Source organism: Sciurus carolinensis, chromosome 18 (assembly GCF_902686445.1).
Source record: "Sciurus carolinensis chromosome 18, mSciCar1.2, whole genome shotgun sequence".
Taxonomy (NCBI): Eukaryota; Metazoa; Chordata; class Mammalia; order Rodentia; family Sciuridae; genus Sciurus; species Sciurus carolinensis.
In genome coordinates, this window is record NC_062230.1 from 21250316 (window position 1) to 21277212 (window position 26897).

Sequence of the window (26897 nt, forward strand, 5' to 3'; positions counted from 1 at the left end):
CAGGGACACTCTCCCCAGATCCTCCTGGGCTCCCTCTGGCGAGTGCCCGGGCCTCCGTGGCCTGCCCACGTGCACGTGGTCTCCCTCCCGCACCGTCCCTCTCCTCCCCGCCTGCTCCCTGCTCCCTGCTGTGGACTCCGCCCCGTGCCTCCCCCGCACTCCCGCCTGCTCCCGGCTCTGGTGAGGCCCAGACTTCACAGGTGCTCCACCCACAGTCCCGGAATGCTCGAGGACTGGGGGCTACGGGAACGCGCCAGAGGAAGTGCCCGCGGTCCCCAGGCCGTCGCCTGGTCCTCTGCCCCTCGCCCACTGCAGCAGTGCTCGGTGCTGCCCGCTGACCACTGCTTGAACCCACAGACCCTGGCTCGGCTGATCCGCAAACTAGCCTGTGAGGCGGGCACTGGTGCCATCCCACCTCCAGAGAAGGAAGCGGGCACCACGGGGCCAGCACCCCACCAAGGAGGCACCACCAGTAAGAAGCGGAGCCGCGGCTTCAGCCCGGCCTCTGGGGTGTGCTCTTCCCATTTCTCTGGATCCATCTGTCACCTGTCACCAGGTGTTCCCAGCTGAAGAAGCCGAATCCCTGCCACGGGACCCCCGTGATACCCACCGCACACACTCATTCCCAGCGGCCACGGGAGACTCACAGGCGATAAAGCCAGGGCTCAGGGACACGGCGGGGAAGCAGACACCGCCAGTCCCTCTGCTCTAGGCCACACACTCAGATATACCGCGAGCCAGGTGGGGAGCGGCCGTGGGGTAGGGGAAACAGTGGCCCAAGCTCGGTGGTAAACTGCGGCTACTGCTCGGCCTCGGTTCTGGGGCCAGGTGTCCTGGCCATTCGACTCCTGATGGCGGCAGCCTAACGGGAGGAGAGAGGCCCGGAGTCGGGGCCAGGTCTTCCTGTTCTTCAGGGCAATAGGAGTCTAGATATTTTACATATAAAAGCTCTTGAATTAAAAAAATTGGCAAGGAACTAAAAGTATTTTAAAAACTGTGGGTGCTCAGATACTATCTGGGGGCAGGCTCAGGCTGGACCCAGACTGCAGCACGTTCACTCCTGGGCTCCGGTGGCCAGTCCTCCCGGGGTCTGAGGACAACTGTCCCTCCACACCAGCGACAGGCAACAGAAACTTCAAGGCAGGCACTGAGCCTGCGCTGGCCTCATCAAACCCCAGGACCCTGCGCAGTGCGGGCCTGGCACACGCCAACGCCTGTCATTGCGTCACGGGTGATTCTGACAGCACGTGCCTTCTTTGTTCACTCTGCCTCTTCTGAATGTGCCCTGGTCATCTAGGTCTGGGGGGTGGGCCTCTTGGGACCACAGGTGGGCAGGGCAGAGTCTGCTGGGCAGGGTTGGCACCTGTGCCCACTCCTGTCTGGTGGAGGCCAAGAAGCCAAACCCCGTGTCCACAGTTCCCTTTTGGCTCTGATTCTGGGTACAACTTAGGTTCAGCCAATCAGGGCCACCCAGGAGACAGGGAAGCAGGAGAGGAGAGGGTCAGACGCTGGCTGCTTCTCTGCTGAGCTCAGCCGTGCAGGTGACAGGTTTTTCACCAATGTCCCACACTGGACAGGCCCCAGGGCAGGGTCTGTCTTTACGATATGGCTCCAGCAGGCGCCAGGGCCCTCTGAGGTCAATGGTGGTCAGTGGCTTCCTGATCCCAGGCCGGGTGATGCATTGCTGCGGCAGATCCCCTCCCTCCCGACTTTCCCTGGGGCCTGGCTCTCCTGGCAGGCCAGAGCTGAGCAGCTGCCCTCTGGGCCTTGCTGCCGGAGGCCCACCCCACAGCCCCTGCGCCGAGCCCAGCACCGCATTCCACTCTGCTTAAAATAGGTGGAGCAGGCTCTGTTGTCAGCACCGCTGACCCCAACTGATAACAGTGCACAAGGACAATTACGGCCCCCCTGGACTCAGGAAGCCAGGAAATTAGCCATGATTAGGCCTTGTGAAGTGGGGAGCCACAGGGGAGACTGGGGAGGGATGCTAATGGACCTTAGGCCAAGTCTTTTAAATTGCACAGACTCTGGGGCCAGCCATTAAGTCACAGTCTAGGACACAAATATGGCTCCTGATAATAGAAGGCCCTCAAAACAACCACAGAGAAGTCTTGAGTGAGAAGAGGAGAAAGGCCTCATTAATGAGAAATTAACATTCATTGCTGGGGACAAACGGAAGCCTCCGGGCTGCTGCCTGCAGGCCTGCTCATTAGCACTGAGCTGACGCAGGAACCCCTCCCACAAGGCCCCCGAGGGGCAGGGTGCAGCCCCAGTGGGTTCACATCGGGCCTGTCCTCTCCCCTTGGCAGCCACAGTAAGCCAAGCAAACTGCCTTACGTCTCTGGGTCTAGATTTCTGCAGTGACGGTAAAGACCAGCACTGGGCTGATGGAGCCCAGAGAGCCTTTGACACTGGCCGGTGCGTTTGGTCCAGTGTCAAATGTGACTGCCAGTCTTGGTGAGCATGGGATTAGCCTCCTGCCTAAGCCAGGCCAGGGCAGCATCGTGGGGAGAAAGCCTAAACGTTTGTATTTTTTGGGGGGGTGGGGATTCCCAGGATTGAACTCAGGGTCACTCAACCACAGAGCCACATCCCCAGCCCTATTTTGTATTTTATTTAGAGATAGGGTCTCCTTGAGTTGCTCAGCACCTTGTCCTTGCTGAGGCTGGCTTTGAACTCGAGATCCTCCTGCCTCAGCCTCCTGAGTTGCTGGGATTACAGGCGTGCGCCACACGCCAGGCTAAACATTTGTATTTTAAAACCTCCCAGGCAATTTGGTATGTACATGTGTACCTGGGACTGAGAAAGGGGGTCCTGGTCCCAGGTAAGTGTGCATGATCTCCAAGGAGGGAGGGTATCAAGGGCGACATGGCAGACACTGAACTTGGAGGAAAGCTGCGGTTTGTGTCTCAGTTCTGCAGCTTCTCAACTGTGGAGCTTGGAAAGCTCAGTAGACTTTTCTGAGCTTCTGTTTCCTTCACTCCCTAAGAAGAGGGATGACACAGGAACCTACCCTCCAGGTCTGCTGTGAGGGCAAAGGAGAGGAGTCATGTAGGCCCTCAGGTGGTGCCTGGACCCTGGGGTAGGTGCTCAAAAATGCAGACCACTGTCCTGAGGAGGGGGATCAGCAGCACCCCACATTGGCACTCACTTCCAGGGGGCAGGGGCTTTGTCTCATTCGCGGACTGTATTCCTGGCATCTGAGACCATGCACGGCACATAGTAGGTACTCAATTTTTAAGAAAGGAGGATGGATGAGTCATCATGAAGGGGCTGTGCCTATCCTTCCTGTCCTCCCAGTGGGGCCCAGTCCAGGAAGAAGGAGGACATGCAGCAGGGGGGCCCTAGGAGCAACACCTGGGGAGGGCAGCACACCGGGGGAGGGCACAGCAGTGCCCAGCACGCCCGCCCTCTGCCCTGGGGTTTTAAACACTGGACTGTGTTCTGTCCCCACTAGAATCCTCCAGATTCTAAGGTGTGAGCTGGGGCCAAAGTTTGGACCCTGCCCTGGGTTCCCAGACCTGGTGCCATCCTCGGCGCTGGACCTTGCTGGGGGCCGTCCGTGAACTGCGTCTTAAGAGGTCTTCAGTTTCTCGAAATGGAATTCTTCGTCCATGATCTGCACCAGAGAGAGGGGAAGAAGGCTGGTGAGACGGGTGAGGAGCACTCTGAGTTCTTACACGTGGGGACAGTCACAGTGGCTGTCTGCGGCAGCGAGACCTCAGACGGCAACCAAAGGCCCAGCAACCAGACCAGGTAAGTCAGTCTCAGCACGCCTGAGCCGTAGGGTCACACGTACAACGTCCAGCCCAGTCGGACAGCGCGACGTGTGTGAAGAACCAGGGCCAAGACAGAAGCGAGGTATGGAGCAGGGCGTGGCCCAGGTACCAAGTGTGCAGGGGAGAGCGCGGGCATGTGCCCGAGAGCAGGGGTCCTGTGACTGTGCCTCCTGACTCTTGAGCCAGCAGCCTGTCCTCCCTGCAACCTAGGCAAGTCCTCGGCTTCCCTCTTTGCCCAGGAAAAGGAGCTCCTGCTGGAGCCTCAAGTTCAACTACAGCGGCTCTCCCCGGGGAACGCTCAGGGACCTGACTCCCTGTGTGTGGTGGCTGGAGAGTTGGCCAGATCCATAGGCAATGAATTAGAAAAACACAAATCAAGGAGATTGTATGCCAGAGACTTCACATGTCATCTGATCTTTCTGGCAAGCCTTCAAAGTGGGCATAATTAATTCCCATTGTAAAGAAGAAACTGAGGATCAGAGAGGTTGCAAATTGCCTGAGATCTCAAAGCTAAAAAGTAGCAGAACAGGCTTCACTCAAATCCAGCTCTGTCTTGTTCCAAATTCTCTTCTTGAAACTCAGTAGTGTACTGGCCTCTCCAAGTGGTCTTGTGTTTTTAAATGGAAATTTTTTTTGGTACTGGGGATTGAAGCCAGGGGCACTCTACCTCTGAGCTACATTCTCAGTTCTTTTTATACTTTATTTTGAGACAGGGTCTTGCTAAGTTGCTTAGGGCCTCGCTAAATTACTGAGGCTGGCGTTGAACTTGTGATCCTCCTGCCTGGGCCTGCTGAGTGGCTGGGATTATAGACGTGCACCACCAGCCTGCTCAGCAAGTGGCCTGGCTTGAAGGGTACTTTGGCACCTGTGTCACTGTGGGCCATTCCATTCGCTCAACACCAGGTCACCTTGGGTGCCAGGCCAGACACTGGACAGGGGGCTTTTTTTGGCTTTTAAAATAGGGCACACAAACCCATTGAAAGTGGGGGGGGGTATGGATGAACTAAATGCAGAAATGGAATCAAATATTACAGAGGGGTCAGGTACTACAGCTGAGAAATATTAAGTAAAACCAGGAATGATCAAAATCACCCCAGACATCCAGACATGTCCTTAATTTCTGACACTTGTGTGCCAGGTAATGTGATCAGGAATGAATCGCTCTGGCTGTCTATGCTGGGGGCAGGAGGCCCCTTGGGCTGGGGCGGAGCTCAGCAGGGAAGCAGGTCATGGCAGCTCTGAGGCCCACCTCACACCACTGGGGAAAAAGGAAAGAAGACAAAAAAGGGATTCCTCCTCCTTGCTCTGATAATCTTTCTGGACAAGTCTTTCCGGTCAAGTGGGTTTAGTTAACTTGTTGGGTTAACTAGTTATCTGCTGGAAAGTTCACGTGCACAGGACGCGGTTCCATACTCCCTGATTTTCCTTTTCCTCCCTTCCTCTCTCTCCTGTTTTCTCTTTGGCGGTGCTGGGTCTCTGCCCTGAGCGCCCTCCAGGCCCCGTTCTCAATGGTCAGGCTGCTGCCTGGCCCGGGAGGGCCTGTGCTCACCGTGTGCGCCCTCGGCGTGCGTGGCCTTGCGCGGTGACGTCTTCAGCTCCGAGTTGGCCCCATTGACGTAGACGGAGAAGCCCTGCTCCAGATGCTCCAGCCTCAGCTGCACGGGGTCCTTGGCTCTCAGATGTCTCAATATCCTGGAGGAGAAATGGTCACGGGGGCACCTGAGCCGCCACCGCTGCCCCGGACAGAAGGGAGCTGCTTTAGGAATGGCCTCCTCTGCTTGGAGGCTGTGCGCAGCTGCTCATCTACCAATGGCCTCTAGAGGCCTGTTTCACACTCGGGGAAGCGTGCGGGGAGACAGCGTGGGGCCCCGCGGGGACTTGCTGCCCTCGTTCTGGGGCTCAAATGCACGTGAGCAAAAAGGAACACACGCAGCCCCCGCCCCACGGTGGCTGACGCAGAATGGGGGCACCTGGGTCACGGCCACCACAGCCTGTGTTCTCAGGCCATCCCAAGCGTATGCAAGTTCACTTCCTGTGAAGACCAATAGTTTATATGCTGAGTGACAAAAAGTGGCTTATGTGGAAGCCTTTCGAGGAGGGAGTTCACATAACACGACGCATCAGGAAAGGCTCTTGCCGGGCTGAGCAGACTCGTTTTTTTTATTCTCGAGTGAAGACGTGTGCTCTCGGTCACCCCGATATCTCACATGCCACCATTTCATATTCCAATGAAGTTAAAAAATCCATGGAGGCAGGCGTTGGTTCAGGATGGGTGACATGACTGTGGACAGCCTTTGGCGTGGGTGCGGCCAGGTCCCCTGGTGAGCTCTCCCCTGCCCGACCTCACATTCCACACTCCTGACACTGAACTGCCACAAACCACGCGGTGCCCTTGTCAGCCCTGCAGAACTGCCGCCGTGGGACGCCAGGCTCTCCAGGGCCTTCACAGACACCTCCTCCCCCGCAGGGGGCGAGACTGACAAAGAAAACCAACCCGCAGGGCACTCAGCATAAACAAGTGCCTGCCAGTCAGCAAAAACACGCCTTTTCAAAAAAAAACAGTAGTCATCAGACGGTGAGGTGGCGCGTGCCTGTCATCCCAGAGGCTATGGAGGCTGAGGCGGGAGGATCCTGAGTTCAAAGCCAGCCTCGGCAACTTAGTGAGGCCCCAAGCAACTCAGCAAGACCCCTTCTCAAAATAAAAGACAAACAGGGCTAGAGATGTGGCTCGGTGGTTAAGTGCCCCTGGGTTCGATCCCAAAATAATAAAATAACAACAGCAATCACATAAAAGCTGCGACTGTGTGCCAGGCCAGCCCTAAACGTGTTCACAGCTGATCCTTGTCATTCGAGGTCATGACGTGCCGGGTCACTGGGATGGAGGAATTAGTGAACACTGATGCTTTGCTCCTAGGGGAACAGGTGAGGCTCCTGTGGGCTCTGATCACACCACTTTCACCCACGCCAACATGTAGCCTGCTTCTCGGGTTTTGCTTAAAGGGACCTCAGCACCTGGGGATGCATTCGGGCAGTGCCCAGCGCCAGAACGCGAAGGGCCCGCCACAGGCACCGGAGGTGCGAGATCGCCTCCCGTGCTTAGGAAAGAAGGCCCGTCAGCACCGTGCCTGGGCCTGTTTAAACGGATGCTGCCAGCCAAGAGCACAAAACTGAAAATGCTGCCCCAGTACGAGGCAACGAGGACACTTGGTGACAGCGGGGGGCTAAAAGAGGAGGGCCAAGGGCTGCCACTCTGCACTCATGAGTCGCTGCAAACACGCAGCCAGTGCTCGCCGCCGGTGGGGTTCCATGTAAGTGCTGGTGAGATCCAGAATCCGCAGATCCAGACTCCGCGGACAGCGAGGAGCCACTGTGTGGAGACGTTCATCGTGGGCGATTATTTCACTGAGAGGGCCAGAGACTCGCCCAGGGTCACCCAGCTGATTTGTGGCAGGATCAGGATACAAATCTAGGCGATTTGGCTCCAGAGTTATTACCAAAACAAAGACCTCTCCTGAAGCAAGTGAGCTGATGCTGAAATGGGCAACAGCCATTGCTGGAAACTCACGGAACCTCCTCGTAAAAAAGAGAAAACGTCACAGACCTGGTGTTGCCCAGCAAGCACGTGCCAGCCAGTCACTCCTAAGCATCGACCCCGGGCAGGAGGACGGTTCAGACAAAGCCCTACCCTAAAAGCTGCCCAAACTTCCAACTCCGGGGAGGAAGAAGTGGGGTGTGGTGGAGAGGTGGTAACTACCAAGACCCAGGGGCCCGAGGGGCTTCTGGAACCTCTCAGAGGGGGGCGGGGGGTGAACACAGCACCATAAAAAAGGGGCATATGTGCCAATGCAAATTTGGGGAGGAAAAAAGTGTGTTTGGGACCCAGAGAGGAAGGTGACAGACGTGAGCACAAAGTGGCTGCGGAGGTGCGGTGTGGCCTTTATGGGTGATTTCTTTGTTTACTGTTAATGTTCCCTTGGCGGCTAATACATCCATCTTTCCAACCACGGTGGCAGCAGCATTTATTACCCGCGGCTTATCTCCTGCCAGCCCTGGAAGCCTGGAGATGCTGATTGTTAGGCAACAAGACACAGAAGGAAAACACGAGTCGCTAGGAGGCCATTTCCAACGCGCCAGATCTGTGCTCCTGGGAGCCAGTGACCAGGGGATGCTGGGTCCCGCGGTCGCAGTGGAGGGGCGTAGGTCCACAGCCAGGCCGGGAGCCTGCCTCCACGTCCCTCCCGGTGCCAGGATCCGGGGCTGGCACTGCGCCTGCGCCTCCACTCAAGCAGAATGCTTTATGGAAATGTGGACTTAGGAAACTGGTAAGTTAGGAGATCATGATTCCGACGGGAAGGAACTGCTGAAGGAACTCCCCCCGCGGAGCGCCGGCAACGGTCAGTGCATCGGGAAGGAGGCTTTTCAAAAACTGAGAGGCCACCCTGCACGAAAAGCTGCCGAGGTGGGGTTCGGGTGCAGCGGACCCAGTTCTGCCCCTTCCCGGGCTGAGCCCTGCCCTCGGGCTGCCCGCGGCCCTGGAGGCGCTCCACGACACACCTGTCACTCACACCATTTCCCGGCTCAGTCTGCATGCTCGCCACTTGTCCCTCCTGTCCCATCACCAAGGCTGGGCATCGTCCCGTGGCCAGCGTGCCCACCATGTGAGGAACACGGGACGCTCTCCATGACTCCTAGAACCAGCTGCCCCAGGAACTGCAGGCCCAGCAGGGCTCTGGACGGGCACCCTGATGCTTGCGGCTGCTGCTTCCTGTGTGCACGCCACAGCCAAGGGGCCCACTCCAGCTCATGCTGGCCTCCGGGTCGCCAGCTTCAGGGCTCTGGTGTCCAATGAGGAAGAAGCACAGGCCCCCAAGTCCAGAGCACAGGGGTCACTGGGGACTGAGGCTGGGCCCTGGCACTGCTGGAGGTGGGGGCTTGGCCAGCAGAGCAGGGACACAGAAGCAAAGGGCAGCCAGCTGCACTGCTGCTCCTGGGCCCTGGCACAGGGGTGGGGCTCACAACTGACCCGTGGTCCCTGGGCCATGTGGTGGCCAAGGGCTGTGGTCCAGCCACATGGCTCTCCAGACCTTCCTTCTCTCAAGGGTCAACTTGAGGGGCTCTCCAAGGGTCAGCAGGTGCTCTCTGCAGTCTGAGATGAGGAGCGGGAGAAGGGCAACAGGACGTGGGTGTGGGCAGCCTGGGCCTCCCCGGAGTCCTTCAGCTGAAGGACGAAGGGTGGGCTCTGCCTTCAGCCTGTGGTACAGGCTGACCTGCCGAGACCCGAGCGCCCGGGAGGTGCTGCCCTGCGCTCGCCCACCCGTTCTGCCTCTGCCTCCACCGCAGGCGGCTGAGCAGGGCTCTGGGGAAAGGCAAGGCTCCCAAGGGGACCCGGGAGGGTGGCGCTGGGCCCGGCTCTGAGGGACCAAGAGGGGTGGGGCAGGGCGCAAGCCTGGCAGCTGCCCGGGGTCCTCCAGGATGTCGCCCCAGGAGTCTGTGGAGGCTGGAGGCTCTGCCGTGCTCCCGGCTCCTGCCCCCCCCTCACCGCCTCTGCCAGGGCCCGAATCCTCCTCCGCTGAGCAAGAGTGGGACTGCGGACACCTCCCGCTGTCTCAGGACAGGGTGGGACAGGGGAGGCTGTGCCCCAGGCTGCTTCCCTCCCTTCCTTCTGCCTGGACCTCCTCGTGGGGCCGCGGGGTCACCTCCTTTGTGGGCGCGCTTTCCCGTAAGCTTCCTCTGACGACCTCTCTAAGGACCAGAGGACACCACCGCCCTCCCTGCGGTCTGGTGAACACGGCTGTGCCACCCCATGACCCACAGCACCCCCTCCGTCACCTCTCCAGATGCCAGCGCCTAAGCTTCCCAGCCAGCCAGGAGCTCAGTCCCTGGTCACTCTGGTGGCTCTGCAGGAGCCCTGTTGTGTTGAGCGTGACTACATCGTGCACGCGGCCGAGTGACCAGGTCACTAGGAGCTGCCGCTCTCCAAGCCTCTCCGCTGCTCCCACTCGTGCCCTCCTGGAGCGCAGGGCGACATTCTGCTGCTCCTGGTAGGGTGACAGGCGCTCACCGGTCCCTCCCTCCCCAGGGAGTTCTCCCAGGGCAGGGGCTGTGGGGACACCGTCTTCCAACACAGATCCTGGGATTTCCTTTGGGAAAAGCACCTCTCCTCTTGCTCCACGGGCTTGGGTGGGGCTGACTCCACTGCCCCCCTTAGTGACACCTCCCCAGACGGGGTGGGGGGGGGTTGGCTCTAATTGGGACTGGAATCCAACACAGGCCAATGGGAGCCCTTGGCACTTTTGCTAAAAGTGTTGGGGAAGAAATGCTCTTCCTTTTGAGCTGGGATGTCAACAGAGGCTTCTGCTGGCTGCCTTAGCCATGGTTAGGGAAGTTCCCACCTGAGACTGACTCTCACCTGGGGAAAGAGAGGTAAGAGATGGAGAATGATTGATTTTGATGACATAAGTTAGGCACCTGGATCCAGCTATACCTGAAACCTCAATTTCACAAGCTGCCAAGTTTCCTAGTTGCTTAAGTCCACTTAACCTTGGGTTTCTGTCCTTTACAACCACAGGACACTGCACTCCTGGAGTCTGTGTCTTTCTCCTCACAGTGTCTTCCCTCCTACTCTGGGTGATGCCAGGTCTTGGTGACTGCGCACTCTCTTCTGGGGTTGCAGGCAGGCCAGCTGAACAGCTGGGGTTCCATCTCCCTCCAGGCCCAGTGTAATGCTCAGAGACTGGTTTTCTGCCTGTTTGTAAGTAAATCAGCTTAATCCCACCAAACCCCTGCTTAGTAAACTTGGGGTGACTGGCAACTCTGGCGGGCTTTTCTCTCTTCAATTATTTATGACAATATTGAACAAAATATTCAATATTTTGGGCTGCAAATAGAGTGCAGCCCAGCCCACCACCTCCTGGCTTGCGAGAGACCATGGGTCTCCCCACCCTGGCGTTCACTTCCTCATCTGTGAAATGGGCGCAGTCAGCCCGTCTGCCTGGCTGGTTAGCGCTCGGATAAAACGAAATGTTGGGCTGAGTACCGGCACGCGGCTGGACCCGCACACTGCACCGTGCCAGGCCGGGGCTCCCACTCTTGACGGGCGTCGCGGGCTGGCCTTTCCCTCCAGCTCTACCTTCCAATTTCCTATCATCATGACAGCTCCCTCCCTGTACCGACGTCCCCCTCAGTGTCTTGGCAACTCAGTTTTGATCTGTTCTAATTGCCTCTGGGCGTCAACCTTGTTTCTGGAAATCCTTGTGTGCTCTGGGTCGGCAGCTCCTTGCTGGCACACTTATTGATCCCGGTTAATGAGAAACAATCTGCTCATAAGGCACCATGACACTCTGTCCCAGACGAGTGGCACCGAGATGATTAGACCAGCGCCCCGTGTTGGGTGGCCCCCTCCTGCCTGTCAGAGCCTGAATACGACAAGAACCCAGAGCGGCCTCAGGGGCACAGGCTCTGCTGTTCCAGTGTTCGGTCGCCCTGGGACGGAGGGGGAGGAGGGCACAGGGGACACACTGCAGGCTGGTCCTGGAGTCCACTCAGAAGCTCTCCGCAGAGTCGTGCTGCCTCACAAAGGGGCATCTGGACGTGTGGGCGAGTATTGCCATGGAAACAGGGGCTCTTAATGGATGCTGAACCACAACACAGGGGACTCTCCGGTGCCACCCAAGCCTGTTGCACACAGCATGTCACCAGGGGCCTAGAGACGCACACCTGGAGTCCAGCCGGTCAGGCCAGAGACAGACCCACTTGCAGGAGAACACCCTCCTAGACTCTCCTGCCGGGAAGGCCAAGGCCGCTCCCATGACACAGGGGCCCCCAGGGTCTCCTCGGCCCGGCCCCCAGCCGTCTTGCAGGCCTGGTCTTCTCGGGCTTTGATCTGAACACGCCACCAACATGTTAGCGCTCAGGAGATTTCACAGCAGGTTCCTGGCTTCTCTGGCAAACCTGGAGGACCTGGGCCGTGTTTCCACAAAGGACAACCGGCCCGAGCGGAGCAGCGTGGGTAGGAGAGTTCCCGGTGCCCACTGTCCCCTCCGAGTCGGCGTCACTCACTGCCCGGCCCTCGCGAGTCTCGGAGTTTGTGAGTCGGTTTACCGCAAGGCTCAGGCCGCAGAGGACAGGGTGAACTGGAAACGAACTCACTTGGTCCGCAGCGCCGAGGCCACCCCAGCTCTTTCAACCACACCTCGCTGCTCTGACCTTGACCGTGAAACACGGCACACACCGTGAGCGTGCCAAGAACAGAAGCGCGCAGACAAAATCAGCCCGACTCAACCTTACACGACACCGCGGTCGCCTCCAAACACAAACCAGAACCGACTCCAGTCTCACACGACACGGCAGGATCACAGGCTGGTCAGGGGCCTGTCGACACCTGTGAGGTGGCAGACCGGCGGCCGAGGTGACCGGCACGGCCGGCCCCGCTCCTTTCCCTGGCACTCCCGCTTCTCCTCGGTGGCCCAGCAGTTCACCACGGCTCAGTCAAAAGAGGCAATTACCCAGCAAAGGGAGGGACGGGCGGCGGGCCTGCAGCACACCCCCAGCCCTGAGGGAAGGGACTCTGCGCCCCGTTCCAGGTGAGACAGGCCCGCGTGCGCCTCGTAAATCTACACAGGTTTTAACTTGGCGAATAACAAGGGCTGCCGGCGAGCGGCTTCGTCTTACCGGTTCCTTTGCTGAAGCAATATTAAATACTCATCATGTTTCTCATCAAAGTCTGTCACCATGTCCTCAGTGTAACCCTGAAATGAAGAAACAGAGCGGTGTGATAGCGGAATGCAGGGACGCCGTCACTGAGACAGCACTGGCTGTGTGCAGTGCCCCGGAGGCCGAGAGGCGGAGGCCGGCCTTGACGAAGCCCGGGCTCCCTGGGCGCATCGCTCAGGCGACCCAGAGCCCCAGAGACCAACTGAGGGCCCAGGGCCTTAGCCATGCACAACTTCAGCAGGCACCCAGAGAGGCTGGTTCCCCAGGCTGGCCCTCCTGCGACCTCTAAGATAAAGGGCACAGCATGTCCGGGCCTTTGGGGTCCGTCTTTTCAACGCTCATCGTGTGGTTCTCTGGACTTTCACATCCAGATGCAAACCAGATGGCTGTTTACAGGGGATCGTGTGTCCTCTTCGCCACTGCAAGAGGAATGTGTGCTTATCACAAACGACGCAGCCTTACAGAAACAGACGACCTGAGAGTGAAGGCCGTGGGTGGCCAGGGGTGACTTGCTCCCCCACTTCTGGTGACAGGGCTCTCTGGGGAGCCGTTCAGTTCACTGGCTTCCTTACATGCCCTTGAAGGTTTTTTGTGCTTCTCTTGGGTTACACCATCTCAACTCAGAAGCCCAATGAATAGGGTGCTTCCCTTGGTCACAGCTGAGTCCCTGCTTTAGGGGTGAAAATGACCCAAGTCAGTCCGGGGACTTTGCTGAGCCTCTGAGGAAGGAGCTGCTCTCTTTTCTCTGGGGTGCTGGGCAGATGAGATGCAGGCCTGGAACCGTCTGAGAACAAAGCCAATTAAAAAGACAGCAGATCCAAGAGACGGAGAGAGATTTCCAATGACATCGTTTGAGTCCCTGGATCCACCCATGCCTGAAGAAGTATCTGGACAATTCATTTGTGGCTTTAAAATTTCAATTGAGGTCCTGTCCTCTGCAGCCAGACAGATTTTAAGTAACAAAATATACCATAATCTGACCATTAGAGACAACCCCTATTACAACTTATTATTGCTTTATGGAGGGACAATTAGTGTATAATACGGCTAGATATATTTCAAATGACATAAGCCTATACTAGTCAAACCTCTATCATAATTTGATGATACTCCTCTGGATGTTTTTCTTTGCTCATAGTATACACATAGTATACACATGTTCTTGCAAACAAAAAGATCAAATTATAAACAGCTTTATGATTTGCTGTTCCTTAAATAACTTTTTGACAAGAAATGGATTAAAGATATAGTGTCAACTTGGCATTGGTCACAAGTTACAGAGACCAAGGTTTTAATTGGCAAATACGACATTTGTAACAGAAATGCAATTTGTGTAGGAATCCTTATGGTCATCGGAGGAAGAGGAGAAAGAAAAGAATCTCCACCATTCTATTTTTATTGTCCCCAAATCTGGTTTTAACCCTATTCACCTACTGGAACCCTCCCCTCTGGTGACCCAGGGCCACCTCAGATGGTCCCCACCTTGAGATGGTTCAGTTTAACCATGGTGAGAATGGACATGGACCCACACAGCTGGTCTTTCAGTTCAGAAATTCCTTGAGATATTCAACACTTCGTGTTAGATGGTTTCACACAAATAAAGGCTAATGTTCAATGTTCCCGGCATGTTTAGGATAAGCTATGATGATTGGTAGGTTAGGCATATTAAATGCATTTTCTTTTTTTTTTTTTTGGTACTGGGGATTGAGCCCAGGGGCGCTAACCACTGAGCAGCATCCCAGCCCTTTTTAATATTGTATTTGAAGATGGGATCTCACGGAGTTGTTTAGGGCCTGGCTAAGAGGCTGAGGTTGGCTTTCAACTTTCGATCCTCCTGCCTCGGACTCCAGAGCCGCTGGGATTGCAGGCGTGTGCCACCGTGCCCAGCCCGAAAGCATTTTCAATTACGATGTTTCCTCGTTGATGGGCTTGTTGGGTGCATGGCAGGGGAGGGCACCCTGTGTGCTGCTCTTGCCTTCACCCTTCTCGGTTGCTCTGGGCCCTGGGACTTACTGCCGACCTCCCCACGCCCCCAATTCTCCTCGGCAGTGCTGATTTCTGCTGGACCTTCTCTGGTGGCACTTCCTCCTCTGTGGATGGCCAGTGTCTGTCTGTCTGTCTCCCTGTGCCTTCGCTTCACCCTCCAACCACAAGAAATGGGCCCTCTGCTGGGGATCCCAGGCAGCGGCGCCTAGGCCAGGGCTGATGGGCGCCCCTCCTCCTCCCTGTCCTGCAGGACCGGGTGCTGCCATCTGCTCACCTCCCCTGACCCTTGCTTTCCTGACCGCGCTCTGCAGACCCACGTGGGCGCAGGATACGGTACTGTCATCTTCGCTCCTACCCTGATGTCTTCAAGTCTCTGGGCCCCTGCGAGCTAATCTGGCCGACCAGGAGCGAGCAATAATAAGAAAGGTGATCTTGGAAAATTCTAAGAATGTTTTAAAAACAACCTGGCAATAGCCATCTCTGCTCTCTGATCCCTCTGGCTCCCTGAGATGCCCACACAGCTTACTCTGTCCTCCTCTGGCACCAGGAACCTGCCTCGTCCTGGGTGTGGGAAAAGCACAGGACGCCTCGGCCCTCAGGAGCGGAGGTGGCAGCTCCTGGCTCTGGGGAGGACTCTCGGACGCGTGCCATGCGAACAGTTGACGTGGCATTTCCATATACGTTGTTCTTTGATCTTCACAGCAACTCGTGGACTGGTTATTATTACCCCACTTAGGTACAAGGAAAGGCAGCCATGCATGTTCCCGGAACGCAGATCCCACTCCACGGCCATTTACATAACCATTTTGAAATACTGAAATGACCGCTGACACATAATGGCACAGAATGAAACATTTGATGGCGTTTTTAGAAGAAATAGGGACTTCAGAGAGTCTGAGTTTGTGCGGGGCTGGCCTGGCCTGCCTCCCACCCGACCCTCTAGGATGTGCGTCTAACTCTCCTGCGCCAGGAGGGAGCTGTCATTAGAGAGACCCAGGAACAAGGTCACCCAGCCAGCCTAGCTGCTCACAGGCCCTGATCCCGAAGGCCGATGTGTGCAGGAACAGCTGGGCTGGGGGTTCCGCCTCAGGAGGACTCGCAGGGGCCCAGGGCTCCTCTGTGAGGAGCAGGCCCTGGACTAGACACGTCACTCCTGCTGTCCTCCTCACCGCCACCTCGGTCAGCCTCTCGAACAGGAGCCGGAAGAACGGGAGCCGACGCCTGGCCAAGTCACAGCACTGCCACCTGGTCTCCTGCTCTGCCCGGGGGTGGTGCGGGCACCGTCTGCCTGGGCCAGGCTCGTGCTGACGTCTGGTCCCCAGGACAACAGCACTGAGGCGGTGGGACCTCTTGGAGGGGTGTGGGTCACGAGAGCGCAGCCGCAGGCAGGGCTGGACGCTGGAGGGGTGCGTGAGCTCTCGCTCTCCAGGGACTGGGTCAGCTTTGGTGAGGGCGGTTGTCACAGAGACAGGCTGTCCCTGGTGTTTGGTGGCTTTCCCCAGGGGCTTGCTTGCCTGTCTGCTTTCCACAACATTCCACTCTCTTCCTCCTGGCTCCTGGGGCCGAGGTCAACCCCACGGCCTGTGTCTGTGAGGCAAGAGGTCCACCGCAGAGCTACACCCCAGTCCCCCACTTTCCACCATGTTTTGGTGCTCCTTGCCAGGAGCTGCACCCAAGCCCTTTAGTCTTTCCACCCTCCAGAACCGGAAGCCAAATAAACTTCTTTTCTCTATAAATTACCCAGACTCGGGTATTGTGTGATAGCAGCAGAAGACAGACTGAGTCAGGGTTATATGTAGAGTGGAGGTAATAACAGCGGAAAGGACTTAGTCAAGCACCCCTCACTTAGTTCTCAATGATCATTAGTTACATCAACATTTACGGAACTGTGACTGAAACAGTCCTAATCCCAGCCCCTGCCCACCCCACCTCGTGCTCACTCCTATCCTGCTTCCTGGACTGCCTTTTCCAGAAACCCACTCCATCCCCCTCCAGCCTCCACTCAAAGACTCTCTGAGGCCCAACTCAGTTCCAAGGTCTCCATGAACCTCCCTTGCCATCCTCACCCCCACTCATTGAAGTTCATTCTGAAACCCTGCAATTAGAGTTTAATTATATACAATACACTGGGAAATAGTATGTAATTAAGTGAAAATTGTTAGCATTTAACTACATATGCTGCTCACTAATTATTTGGGGATTTGGAGACGGGGGGGGGGACCCTGAATTCTCTTTTCCTCCCCTGAGCCTCAGTTTCCTTATCTGTAAAAAGGGGATTTTAACAAGGTCTACCTCAACAGGGCTGCTATAGAATCAACTAGAATAAAAGTGGCAGTAGTTTAGGATCCTTTTCCTTCTTGTTCTTTTCCCTTTTGAAAATTAAATTTTATTTATTTTTAATTTCTTGATATTGGGGATTGAACCCAGGGGCGCCCAACCACTGAGCTGCATCCCCAGTCCTTTTTATTTGTTTTTAATTTTGAAATAGGATCATGCTCTATTGCTAAGAGCCTCATCAAGTTGCTGAGGCTGGCCTCAAACTTGTGACCTCCTGCCTCAGCCTCTGGAGTTGCTGGGACTACAGGTGTGCACCACCGCAGCCGGCTCCTCTTCTTAATTCCCCACTTGGATTACAGGTTTCTGGAGGGCAGCGTGGCGCGTGGGGAAGGAGAAGGGATAGTACAAGGGGAGCCTGGTCCTGGGCCTCAGGCCCAGCTTCACTGTGGTTCAACTCTAGGATGACAGTGGCTGAAGGTGACTGAGCACTTCCCACGGGCCAGGCCAGCTCAGGCGCTCTTCTAGCCCTTTCCAAGTCTCACTCAGTTAACCATCGCCTCGAGCCTGGTGGGACTCCAGACAGCGTGTCCCCAACATGACACCCTGCATTCTGCTGAGACTTTAGTTCCCTGCTTACAGAATGAAGGTGTGAAAACTCAAGCCACCAGCAAAGGTGTGACCACCCTGTGGAGACCGAGTTTATCGTCACTGTCTTCCCTGAACATTGATCAGGTGCCTACTTGTGTACACATGCATCCAGTTACGCTACCCACCCTGCCCTGTCCTCGCCTAGCCCACTGAGCAGGGCCCCGTGCTCACGAGGCCAGGGCTCCACCAAGGAGCTGCATTCCCAGCCTGCACAGAGTAACAAAAGCTCTGCCCTAGTGGACACTCCGATTCCAGCTGCCCGTGCAGCAGCCACACTGCACGGCTACTGTTCAGGTGGTGTCGAGTGAACGGAAACCCCAGAGGTGGGTGACAGTACTGACCCCGTGCAGACAGGACTTTTACCTCTTCTCTTGGTTAGCTTCACTGCTCTTGCACCTTGGGACCTTTATTAAATAAAAGAGGACGATATGGAGACAAGAACACAATACTGATAGTCCATCAGATAACCAAGATGGCCTCTAAGTTACCAACGGGCGGGCAGCGCATACAGTGTGGATACACTGGACAGAGGAAAAGACGGAAGCTCCAAGCAGGAAGGAGCGAGCGGCATGAGGTGCCGTCCTGCTACTCAGAATGACATGCAATTTAAAACTGATAGCTTATTTCTGGAATCTTCCATTTAATATTTTTAGACTGCAGTTGACTGCAGATCACTGAAGCCACAGGAAGAAAACGCCAGATAATGGGGAACTCCTGGAGGCCACGCTGGACTTCCTCTTCCCCACCTCCTCTGCAGGCGCTGCAGCCCCCCTGGCCTCCTGAGTCTGCCTTCACCCTGCAGGCTGCTCTCCCTGGAGGAGGCCTGATGAAAGGTCAGCGGAATGACCTGCCCTTTGCTCTACCTCACGTGGGCTCCTCACAAGGCCAGGCCCGCCCAGCAGCCGGGAGACCCTACTCACTGAGCCTCTGCTCCCACCTCCGACCCACTCCCCTGACTCCACTCTCCCTCCTCGCTCCAGGGGCCTAAACACCCACCCTCATCCCACTTGAAGGCTTTTGACCCCTCTTTCCTTCTCCCTGGAATGCGCTTCTCCCAGGAAAACGCCCAGATTCCTCGCCTCCTTCAAGTCTCGGCCCAGACCTTTCCTTCTCAGCGAGGGCTCCCGTGACCAGCTGTTTAAACTGCGAGCCAGTCAGGCGCTCACTGCGACCACTGAGTCTCAACGCCCCGCTGCCTCAAGGCTAAGTGACCTCATCTACTACGCCTTTTATTTACTGGGATGACCTTGCACTAGAATGGAAATTCTACGAAGGCAGAGAGCTGTCCAAGGCGCAGAACAGCGCCCGGCAGACAGTGGTGCCCTCCAAAGTCTTGGTTGAGTGAAGGACACACGAGGAGACCTCGGAGCTGGAATCTGGAGGCTGGAAACGCTAGCTGGGCAGAAGGGAAAGGGAAAGGCATTCCAGGAGCTGCACAGCGTGTGCACGCGATGTGCGGGGAGTGGCCCAGACCGTGTGCCTCACGTGGCAGGTGCTGGGCGTGGGAGGCACGCTCGGCAAAGGGGCTGCGGATTCAGAGGCGGGATGCCTGGGTACTGTTGTCCCTGTCATCTTTACCCCAGTGCCGGCCCTGAAGAAGGTGCAGAATTTTCTCAAAGACCATATTATTAATCTCCCTGGGGGAAAAACTGGAATTGGAAAAAATGCCGAGAATTAGTTATCATTAAAGACACTCGACAGAGTCCCTATTTCAAGGACTATGTATTCCTCTGAGGCCAGAATATTGGGATTCTCCTCAATGGGGCTGATCGAGTAAGTGCCAAAGCCTGCGGTGCATCCGTGAGCGCCTGGGAGCGAGCAGCTGGGGGCACAGTCACCTTCCGGGGTCCCTTGCAGGGGTCAGGGCCCAGCAGAGAAGAACGATAACTCAGACTGGGCTAGGATGAGGCTATGCAGACGCCCTGCCGGGGTCCAGAACCCTGTGCCTCCCCAGATCTACACGGTAACCAAGGGACAATTCAGGAATGATACAAATGCTCGGGGTCCCGGGCCTGGTTCTTTCGGCCGCCCTTTATGATGCCCTCTGTAGGTGCTTATTTAATTCCACCACAGGCTCTAGGGACGCTATTCCCACTCACAGTGGAAGAAACCGAGGCTTTAGCGGATGCAGACTGTCTAAGGGCCACAAAGCCCCGAAGTGGACAATGCTGTTTTTTTCAGCTCAACATGTTCCCTTTTCTTCTGGTGACACCCTGTCCACTTTCCTTTGGGAACACCTCTCCTGCCCTCTCCACCCATGCTGCATAGGTAGAAATTACACTCCTACAACCGGCGTCCGCCATCTTCCTGGCCAGGTGACGATGCAGAGCTGGGACTGCCTCCCAAGCTGGACCAACAGACTCAATTCAAGGGCTGGGAGAATCTCCAGGAAAAGTCCCTCTCTCTCTCCTCCTGGAAGTAGATGAGCTAATCTGAGCTGAGAGCTACTAGGGAAGAAAGGAAGAGGCCACTTTCATTTACCACCTTCATGGGCTCACCATTATGAGCACCCTTATACATTCCAAGTCACCTGCCCAAGAGTGACACCAACCTAGAGGCAGTGGAGTTGAGAACAGTGAGAGAGAAGACCGGATGGAAGCCAGATCCTCGTAACCGTGGTCAGCCCCACATCCAGCCACGCCTGAGCCAACACTGGGTGGGACTTCCCCGTCACGTGAGCTAGCACACTTCTCTCTTTTCTCAAGCCAATTTGAATTTACACCCAAGTTTGGGGTAGTAAAGAGGAAGAGCTGTATCTGAATCCAAAGTCTGAGCTGTGCCAACAGCCCAGGGAAGCATCCGGAAGAGGACTAAATGTCACTCTAACAAAGGTTCTTTTGTTTTGGGGCAGCACTGGGGATCAAACCAAGGGCCTCACACATTCTAGGCAAGTGCTGTACCACTGAGCCACACCTCCAATCTCACAATTATTATTATTATTATTTTTGGACTGGGGATTAACCCAGGGGTGTTTAACCACTGAGCCACATCCCCAGTCCCTTTCCTTAAAAAAATATAATTTTAGTTGTAGATAGACACAATACCTTTTTTCATTCATTTTTACATGGTGCTGAGGATCAAACCCAGTGCCTCGCACAAGCTAGGCAAGCTCATTACCACTGAGCCACAACCCCAGCCCCTCCCCAGTCCTTTTTACTTTTTAATTTGAGACAGGGTCTCACTAAGTTGCTTAGGGCCTCACTAAATTGCTGAGGCTGGCCTTGAACTTGCAATCCTCCTGCCTTGGCCAAGTCACTGGGATTACATGTATGAGCGACAGTGGCTCACAATAAATGTTTTGTTTGTTTTTGGTAACAGAGCTTGAACCGAGGGGCGCTTAACCACTAGGCCATATCCCAGATCGTTTTTTATTTTTAATTTTGAGACAGGTCTCACTAAGTTGCTGAGGTTGGTTTTGAACTAGTGATCCTCCTGCCTCAGCCTCCCAGGTGACTGGGATGACAGGTGTGCGCTACTGCACCTGCCACAATAGATGTTCTTAATGGCCCTATGCCCACAATAGAAGACGACTCAAATGTATCTTAAAGTATAAAGCTCCTACTCTTTCTTCAAAACCCACCCAAGTGCAACTGCTTTCCCAGCGACTCTGTTGTGTCCCAGGGCTGTGGGTTTAAGTCCCTTGTGTATCTTGGTTGAATGCAGAAAGATTTTGCATTTGCTAACCTATCAGACTTGCTTCCATCCACAAAGAAGGAACAATAAATACTCTGCATTCAATATGCCTGTGTCCCAAACAGAAGCCCCATAACGAAGCCCTAAACCGGTGGCTGAGACTGCCCCCTAGAGGTGGAACAAAACAAAACACCTCGCAGCCTTGAGTGGGCGTCCAAAGAAAATATTCCAGGGTATGTTCATGCCAGATGGCTAACCAAGGGCAGAGGCTGGGTTATTTTTGGAAAATCTTAGACTTACATTCATTATCACCGCTCTTGCTATGTACCACTATTTACTGCTACCAATACAATACATCCCAGGAGATTTTATACTTAGTTCGGGGTTTGGAGATTACCCATGCAGATCTAGAATTTCCTCCTGGACTCCAGGTCAGTGTGCTATATTTTTTAAAAATGTTTTCTCCCTCAGAGCTCTCTTAGAAATTATTTTTAATATATAACTGATAGAAAATAATTAGCATTTCTTTTTCTTCTCAGAAAAGTTTTCTAATAAAATTGCAATGTGTGTTATAAATTATCTTCTTGGCTGGCAAATACAGATTTGTAAAATCTTGAATAAGCTTACTCTAAAAAGGAAACTTTATACTAATGCTATAAATGGAAATCATTAGTGCTTGCCATAAACAAAAGGTAACTGCAAGTACAAATATGGTCCTACTAAAATAGGAGATGTTTATGGAGCCACCTCCAAGGCGCGGGGGGTTTGCAAACCAACGCTGGCACCCGGCACTCACACACCCTCCAAGGTCTCTGCTGCGTCCAGGGGGTCAGAGCCCCAGCGAGGAGAGGATCCCACACCAACCGAACACCTCCCCTGCATGGGCACTGATCTGAGGTGCTGGGAGACACGGCCGCAGGCATGGGGAGTTCACGTCCTAGTCAAGTAACCAGGCGACTTTACCCAGGGAGCCAGCTGGTGATTGGCGCCATGGAGACAGGGTGGCAGGAGACGGAGTGTGGCAGGGGAAGGGACAGGCTTGCCAGTGGCTCAAGAAGGCCTCCTTGGCAAGGGAGCGTTCAAGGGAGACCTGAAGCCAGGAGGAGGTGACCTCTCTCTCTCAAGGGCGTCTGGACAAAGCGGAGGTCCGGGTGGCAGGAACGACAGGTGCCCGGGCCAGGGTGGGAGCCTGCTCGGCACGGCTGAGGAAGGGTGCAGAGGCCAGGGTGGCTGCACAGAGCTCTCGGGGCAGGGTGTGGAGGGCTGGGACAGTGGCCGACCTGGCCAGCCTCTGGCACCCCTGCAGCTCAGGGGGAGGCCTTTGGCCTTACACTGAGGCCGCCAGGAAGCTCCTGGCGAGTTCTGGCGGAATGGTACCATCTCACCCAGGTTGTAAGCGAGTCCTGAGTCAGGAAGGGCTGAGAAGTAAAGGGCCTGGCTAGGAGGCTGAGGCAGCTGGTCCCCGAGGAAAGCTCCGGGGGGAGGGGACTCGGGCCTGCCACACACACAGCCTCTGACCGTTAAGGAGGGGAGGGTGCTACTCCCACACCCCTGGGCTGCTGGATCACGGCAGCCTTTACCTGGTGGAGCCTCTGAGTCCTGCAGCACTGGCCCCTCGGCCTGCTTTTAAAGGCCACCGAGGTGGAACTTTCCCTTTCCAGTCTTTTTCATCTGCCAATTCACACCAGAGACCCCCCTTCTAAGGGAGAGGCCCTCCCGCCCAACCCATGGATCCCAGGATAGTACCTGTACTACCTGCCATCCTGGCAGGCCCGGCCACCCCCAGGAGCCACCGCGACCCTAAGATGGAAGAAATGAGGGGCTGCCTCCTGTCCACCCTGCAGAGGTTCCTGGTGCTTCTGCAGAGCAGGCACTGGGCAGGGGGCTGCAGACAGAGGCCAAGGAAAGGCGCCCCACCTCGCCACCCCCACGCCCCCGGTTGCCTTCCATCCTCTCCTACGCTTCCCAAGGGCCACATGGCCCCTGGCTGTTCCTCCCAGACCCAATGTCCCTCCTCTTGAGTGCTGGTGCCCTTGTCCAGAATGTCCCCTCAGCTAGGCTGAGCTTGCTCATCCCCTCTCCTGTGCAGAGGCCTCTCCTGACTGCGGCACTCCGTGACCCCGTCCTCGGCCCTCCCCGTGCGTCTCTGGAAGCCCCTGTCGTTCATTCCTGGTTCAGCCAGGATGCCGGCCCACGGGCAGGGGCGCGCGCAGCCCCGACTCCCAGCGCAGGTCAGTTCCTGGCGCACAGGGAGCCCACGAAGTGGTTGTGGGGAGAAAGAATGGAAAGAGGGACACAAAGTCCTGTCCTCAGAGAACTTAGCAAAGTGGAAATCAACTCAGCTGCCCTGATGCAATGGAGCCCGCACTATGGAGGTGGCACCTGCGCCACGCGGGCGGTGGCTGGCGCTGGCGGGGCCTGGCACTGCTGTGCGGGGGCTGAACGGCTGCCCAGGCTGCCCAGGCTGCGTGGTAAAGAGCTCAGCAGGAGGACTGGGGGAAGGGCTGCAGGAGGGAACTGAACGGGTGGAGGAGGACCAGCCTGCCTCGGGCTGGCGGAGCAGGCTGGCTGACGGAGAACCTGGCTCCTGACGGCAGGTCTGCCTCCTGCCCAGTGAGGGCCAGCCCTGCCGGTACCAGGATGGGCGGGGACTCTCACTCCCAGGTCAAGGGCAGCGCGGTGGGGTTCTGGGGTCCCAAATTGGCTTTAGGCTCAAAAATGAGTCCTGGGGGCTGGGGATCTAGCTCATTTGGCAGAGTGCTTGCCTTGCGGCCTAAGGCCCCGGGTTCCATCCCCAGCACCGCAAACATAAATAAATAAATAAAATAAAAAGTATAAAAATGCATCTTGGTGTTTTCCACACGGGACAATGTTGATCTGAGAATTCAGAAGCACCAGGGAGCGCAGCCCCTCACACCACCCCTCCCTGACTGCGCAGGTCTTCCTGTCCTTCCCTCGCCTTCCTGCAGGCTCACGGAGCCGCTCTGTTCCAGCCAGGGCACGTCGCTGACCCTGGAGCCTTGTAAGGAGGGCAGATCTGAGACAATCCCGCAGCGCACACGTGGTTGCTGTGGTGGAGGGTGGCCCCGCAGTGGACTGGAAAGGGATGTGACCCGGCCAGGGACTTGGGAAACTTCACTGTTGAGAACACAGAGGTGAAATCTGAGGGAAGAGCAGGCGTAGGGGGGCGGAGGAGGGACAGGAGCCCAAGCGGCTCAGCCAGGTAACAGGGAGCAGGGTGTGGTGTGGGCCAAGCGGGGCCAGACAGGAGAGCCACACGGCCAGGCGGGGCCACTGTGGAGTCAGGGCAGGGCTGCTCTGAGGGTCGAGGTGGCCCAGGGCCGCAGGGGGAGGGTGCAAGGTTGCTGCAGGTCGGAGGGGGCATCAGGGTCTGGTGCGGGGCTGGATAGGGGAGCCAGTGGGCTTCCCGCCTGTGCGTCTGCTGGGCCAAGGGTGGCCTGCGTGGAGAGGGAGGGCGGGCGAGCGCAGGCCTGTGCACTGAGCAACTGAGGGGCAGGAGAAACCGCGTGGGCTGGCAGCTGGCTCTGCTCCGTCAGGATGCGTTCCTGGGGCTGGGGCAGCGGCCTCGCTGCACTCCCACAGACCGCGATCTGCTGGAGCACCTGCCCGCGGCACGCGGAGATGCCCGGGCTGTGCTCCATGGGCGCTTGGTTGGGCCCAGCAGCTGGGAACGCTGCGGCTGGTGGCTTGCACTTGGGTCCCTCTCCAGGAAGAGACCACCTTGTCCAAGGTCGTGCCCCCTCTGCCACAGGCTGAGGTCAAGGGTGGAAAGACTCAGGCTCCTCGCCTCCACAGGGATATCTCTGAAGTGCCGCCCACCCACCCAGGATCCGTGGGACCCTCCAGGCATCAGGCCTGGCCAACTCCTCCGTGGCCAGCACGGCTGCCCTCGCCTGACGGGTGTCATCCCAAGACCCGTCCCTCACACACCTTTTGCACGCACGTCTCTTCCTTGACCAGAGTTCCTAGGGCAGGGCTGAGACCTGTCACAGCAAAGGCCGAGCTCAAGGGCACTCTGAACTTCCTGGACAAGTCCGACTCGGCCAGGGTTGGACACAGTGGCCCTGAATCAAGCAGGACAGCCTTGAGTCCCCAAACAGGAGAGTCTCAGCACCCGCTTTTCCTCTGCAATGGGGTCACCATGGAGGTGTGCGACACAGGTCCCAAAGGACTGGGTCTTCCTGTGACAGCCGAGGAGGCGAGTGGGGATCAGGACTCTGGGCCGTGGAGGTCCTTTAGGAACAGCGACCGCAGAGAGGGGCTGGTGCAGACCCAGGCTTGGGGGCTGTTTCCAGGAGGAGGCCTTCCACCCCCCAGCAGCGTGTGTCCTCTCCGGTGTGTGTTCCTCACAGTGGAAGGACAAAAGTCAGGTGTGGTGGCCCACGCCTGCCATCCCTGCCGCTCAGCCTCAGCAACGTAGCGAGGCTCTCGGCAACTTAGCTCGAAGCTCACTATCTAAATAAAACAGAAAGGGCTGGATGTGGCTCGATCCCTGGCTTGATCCCTGGTACCAGGAAAAAAGTAAAAGAACAAGCCACAGACTTCTTGGTCTCTCGGCCCAAGAATCTCCAGTGGGCAGTGGAAACGGAACTCACGCCGTCAAAACTAGGGCAGTGTCACAGCAAAAAACAGTCCCCAAATGGAAGCAACCCACGTGTCCGTGAGCGGATTGAGACGTAGGCAGGATGTGGCGCACTCTCACAATGCTGCCAGGTTTGGTCTGGAACGTCCTCCCAAGTCACCAAGCTCAGAGACGGGGCTTTCAGAGGTGACTGGGTCACCAGGGCTCTGACTCAGCAGTGGATTAATCCACCGATAGCTGAATAGAGCCCAGGGAGGAGCGAGAGAGAACACAAGGAGCAGAATCCTGCCTTCAAACTGTAGGCAGGTTGGGCATGGCTGGAGGGAGCAGGTCACTGAGGGTCACTTGGGGACTGTATCTTGTCCCTGGTCCTTTCCTAACTCTTTCTCCCTCTTTCTCTGCTTCCTGGCTGCCATAGCTGAGTTTACCTCTGCCATGCCCTTCTGCCATGATGTCCTGCCTCACCTCAGGCCCAGAGGAATGGAGTTGACTGACCATGGACTCGACCTCTGAACCTGTGGGCCAAAATAAAACTCCTCTAAGTTGCTCTTGTTAGATATTTTGGTCACAGCAATGAAAAGCTGACTAACCCAAATGGAATATTTTTTGGGTATCATCTTAAATCATTTTCTGTTGCTACAAGAAAATAAGAAATTTATTCTGGCTCATGAGTCCAGAGATCCACGAGAACGACCCCAGCACCTGCTCAGCTTCTGGTGAGGGTCTCATGGGAAGAGCAGAAAAGCAAGTGAGCTTGTGTAGAAGAGTGACCACACAGAGAGGGGACGCAAGGCAAAGCGGAGGAAGCCAAACTTTGCTTTGTGACAACCTACTCTAGAGCCTCGAAGTTACTCTCAAGGGGATCATAGCGATCTCTTCACAAGCGTGGATCCCGCACATCCCGACGCTTCACAGTACTGCTCCACTGGAGGTCAAGTCTCAGTGGGGCCAGCCACACCCCGACCTAGCAGTCCTCGGAAGGAATGAAGCACCGATACAGGGCCCAACGTGGACGAACCTGACTACGTTATACGAAGTGACAGAAGCCAGCCACAGAAGGCCATATTATATGACTCCATTTATATAAAACATCTAGAAGAGGAAATCCACAGAGACAGAAAGGGAAGTACGGGTTACCAGGGATGGGAAGGAAGGAAGGGGAGGGACATACCTGCTCAGGGATCAGTTGGTTGCCACGGCAGCAGAGCAGGCAACACCAAACACACTGACTTGGACACTTTAAAATGGGGCATTTTGTT

General features: G+C 56.3%; 1 protein-coding gene across 3 annotated transcripts in view; it reads right to left on the bottom strand.

The window, feature by feature from the left end:
- Katnip (katanin interacting protein) overlaps positions 1-26897 on the bottom strand; it is a 163845-nt gene that overhangs the window by 100671 nt on the left and 36277 nt on the right. For 2 of the 3 annotated variants that reach the window (XM_047533637.1, XM_047533636.1), the window contains 3 exons: positions 12450-12526; positions 5329-5471; positions 3522-3619 (listed from right to left, as the gene is read on the bottom strand). In XM_047533637.1, coding sequence (XP_047389593.1) covers positions 3522-3619; positions 5329-5471; positions 12450-12526 — 318 coding nt within the window. The remainder of the gene's footprint in view (positions 1-3521; positions 3620-5328; positions 5472-12449; positions 12527-26897) is intronic. The other variant, XM_047533638.1, reaches the window with a different exon arrangement.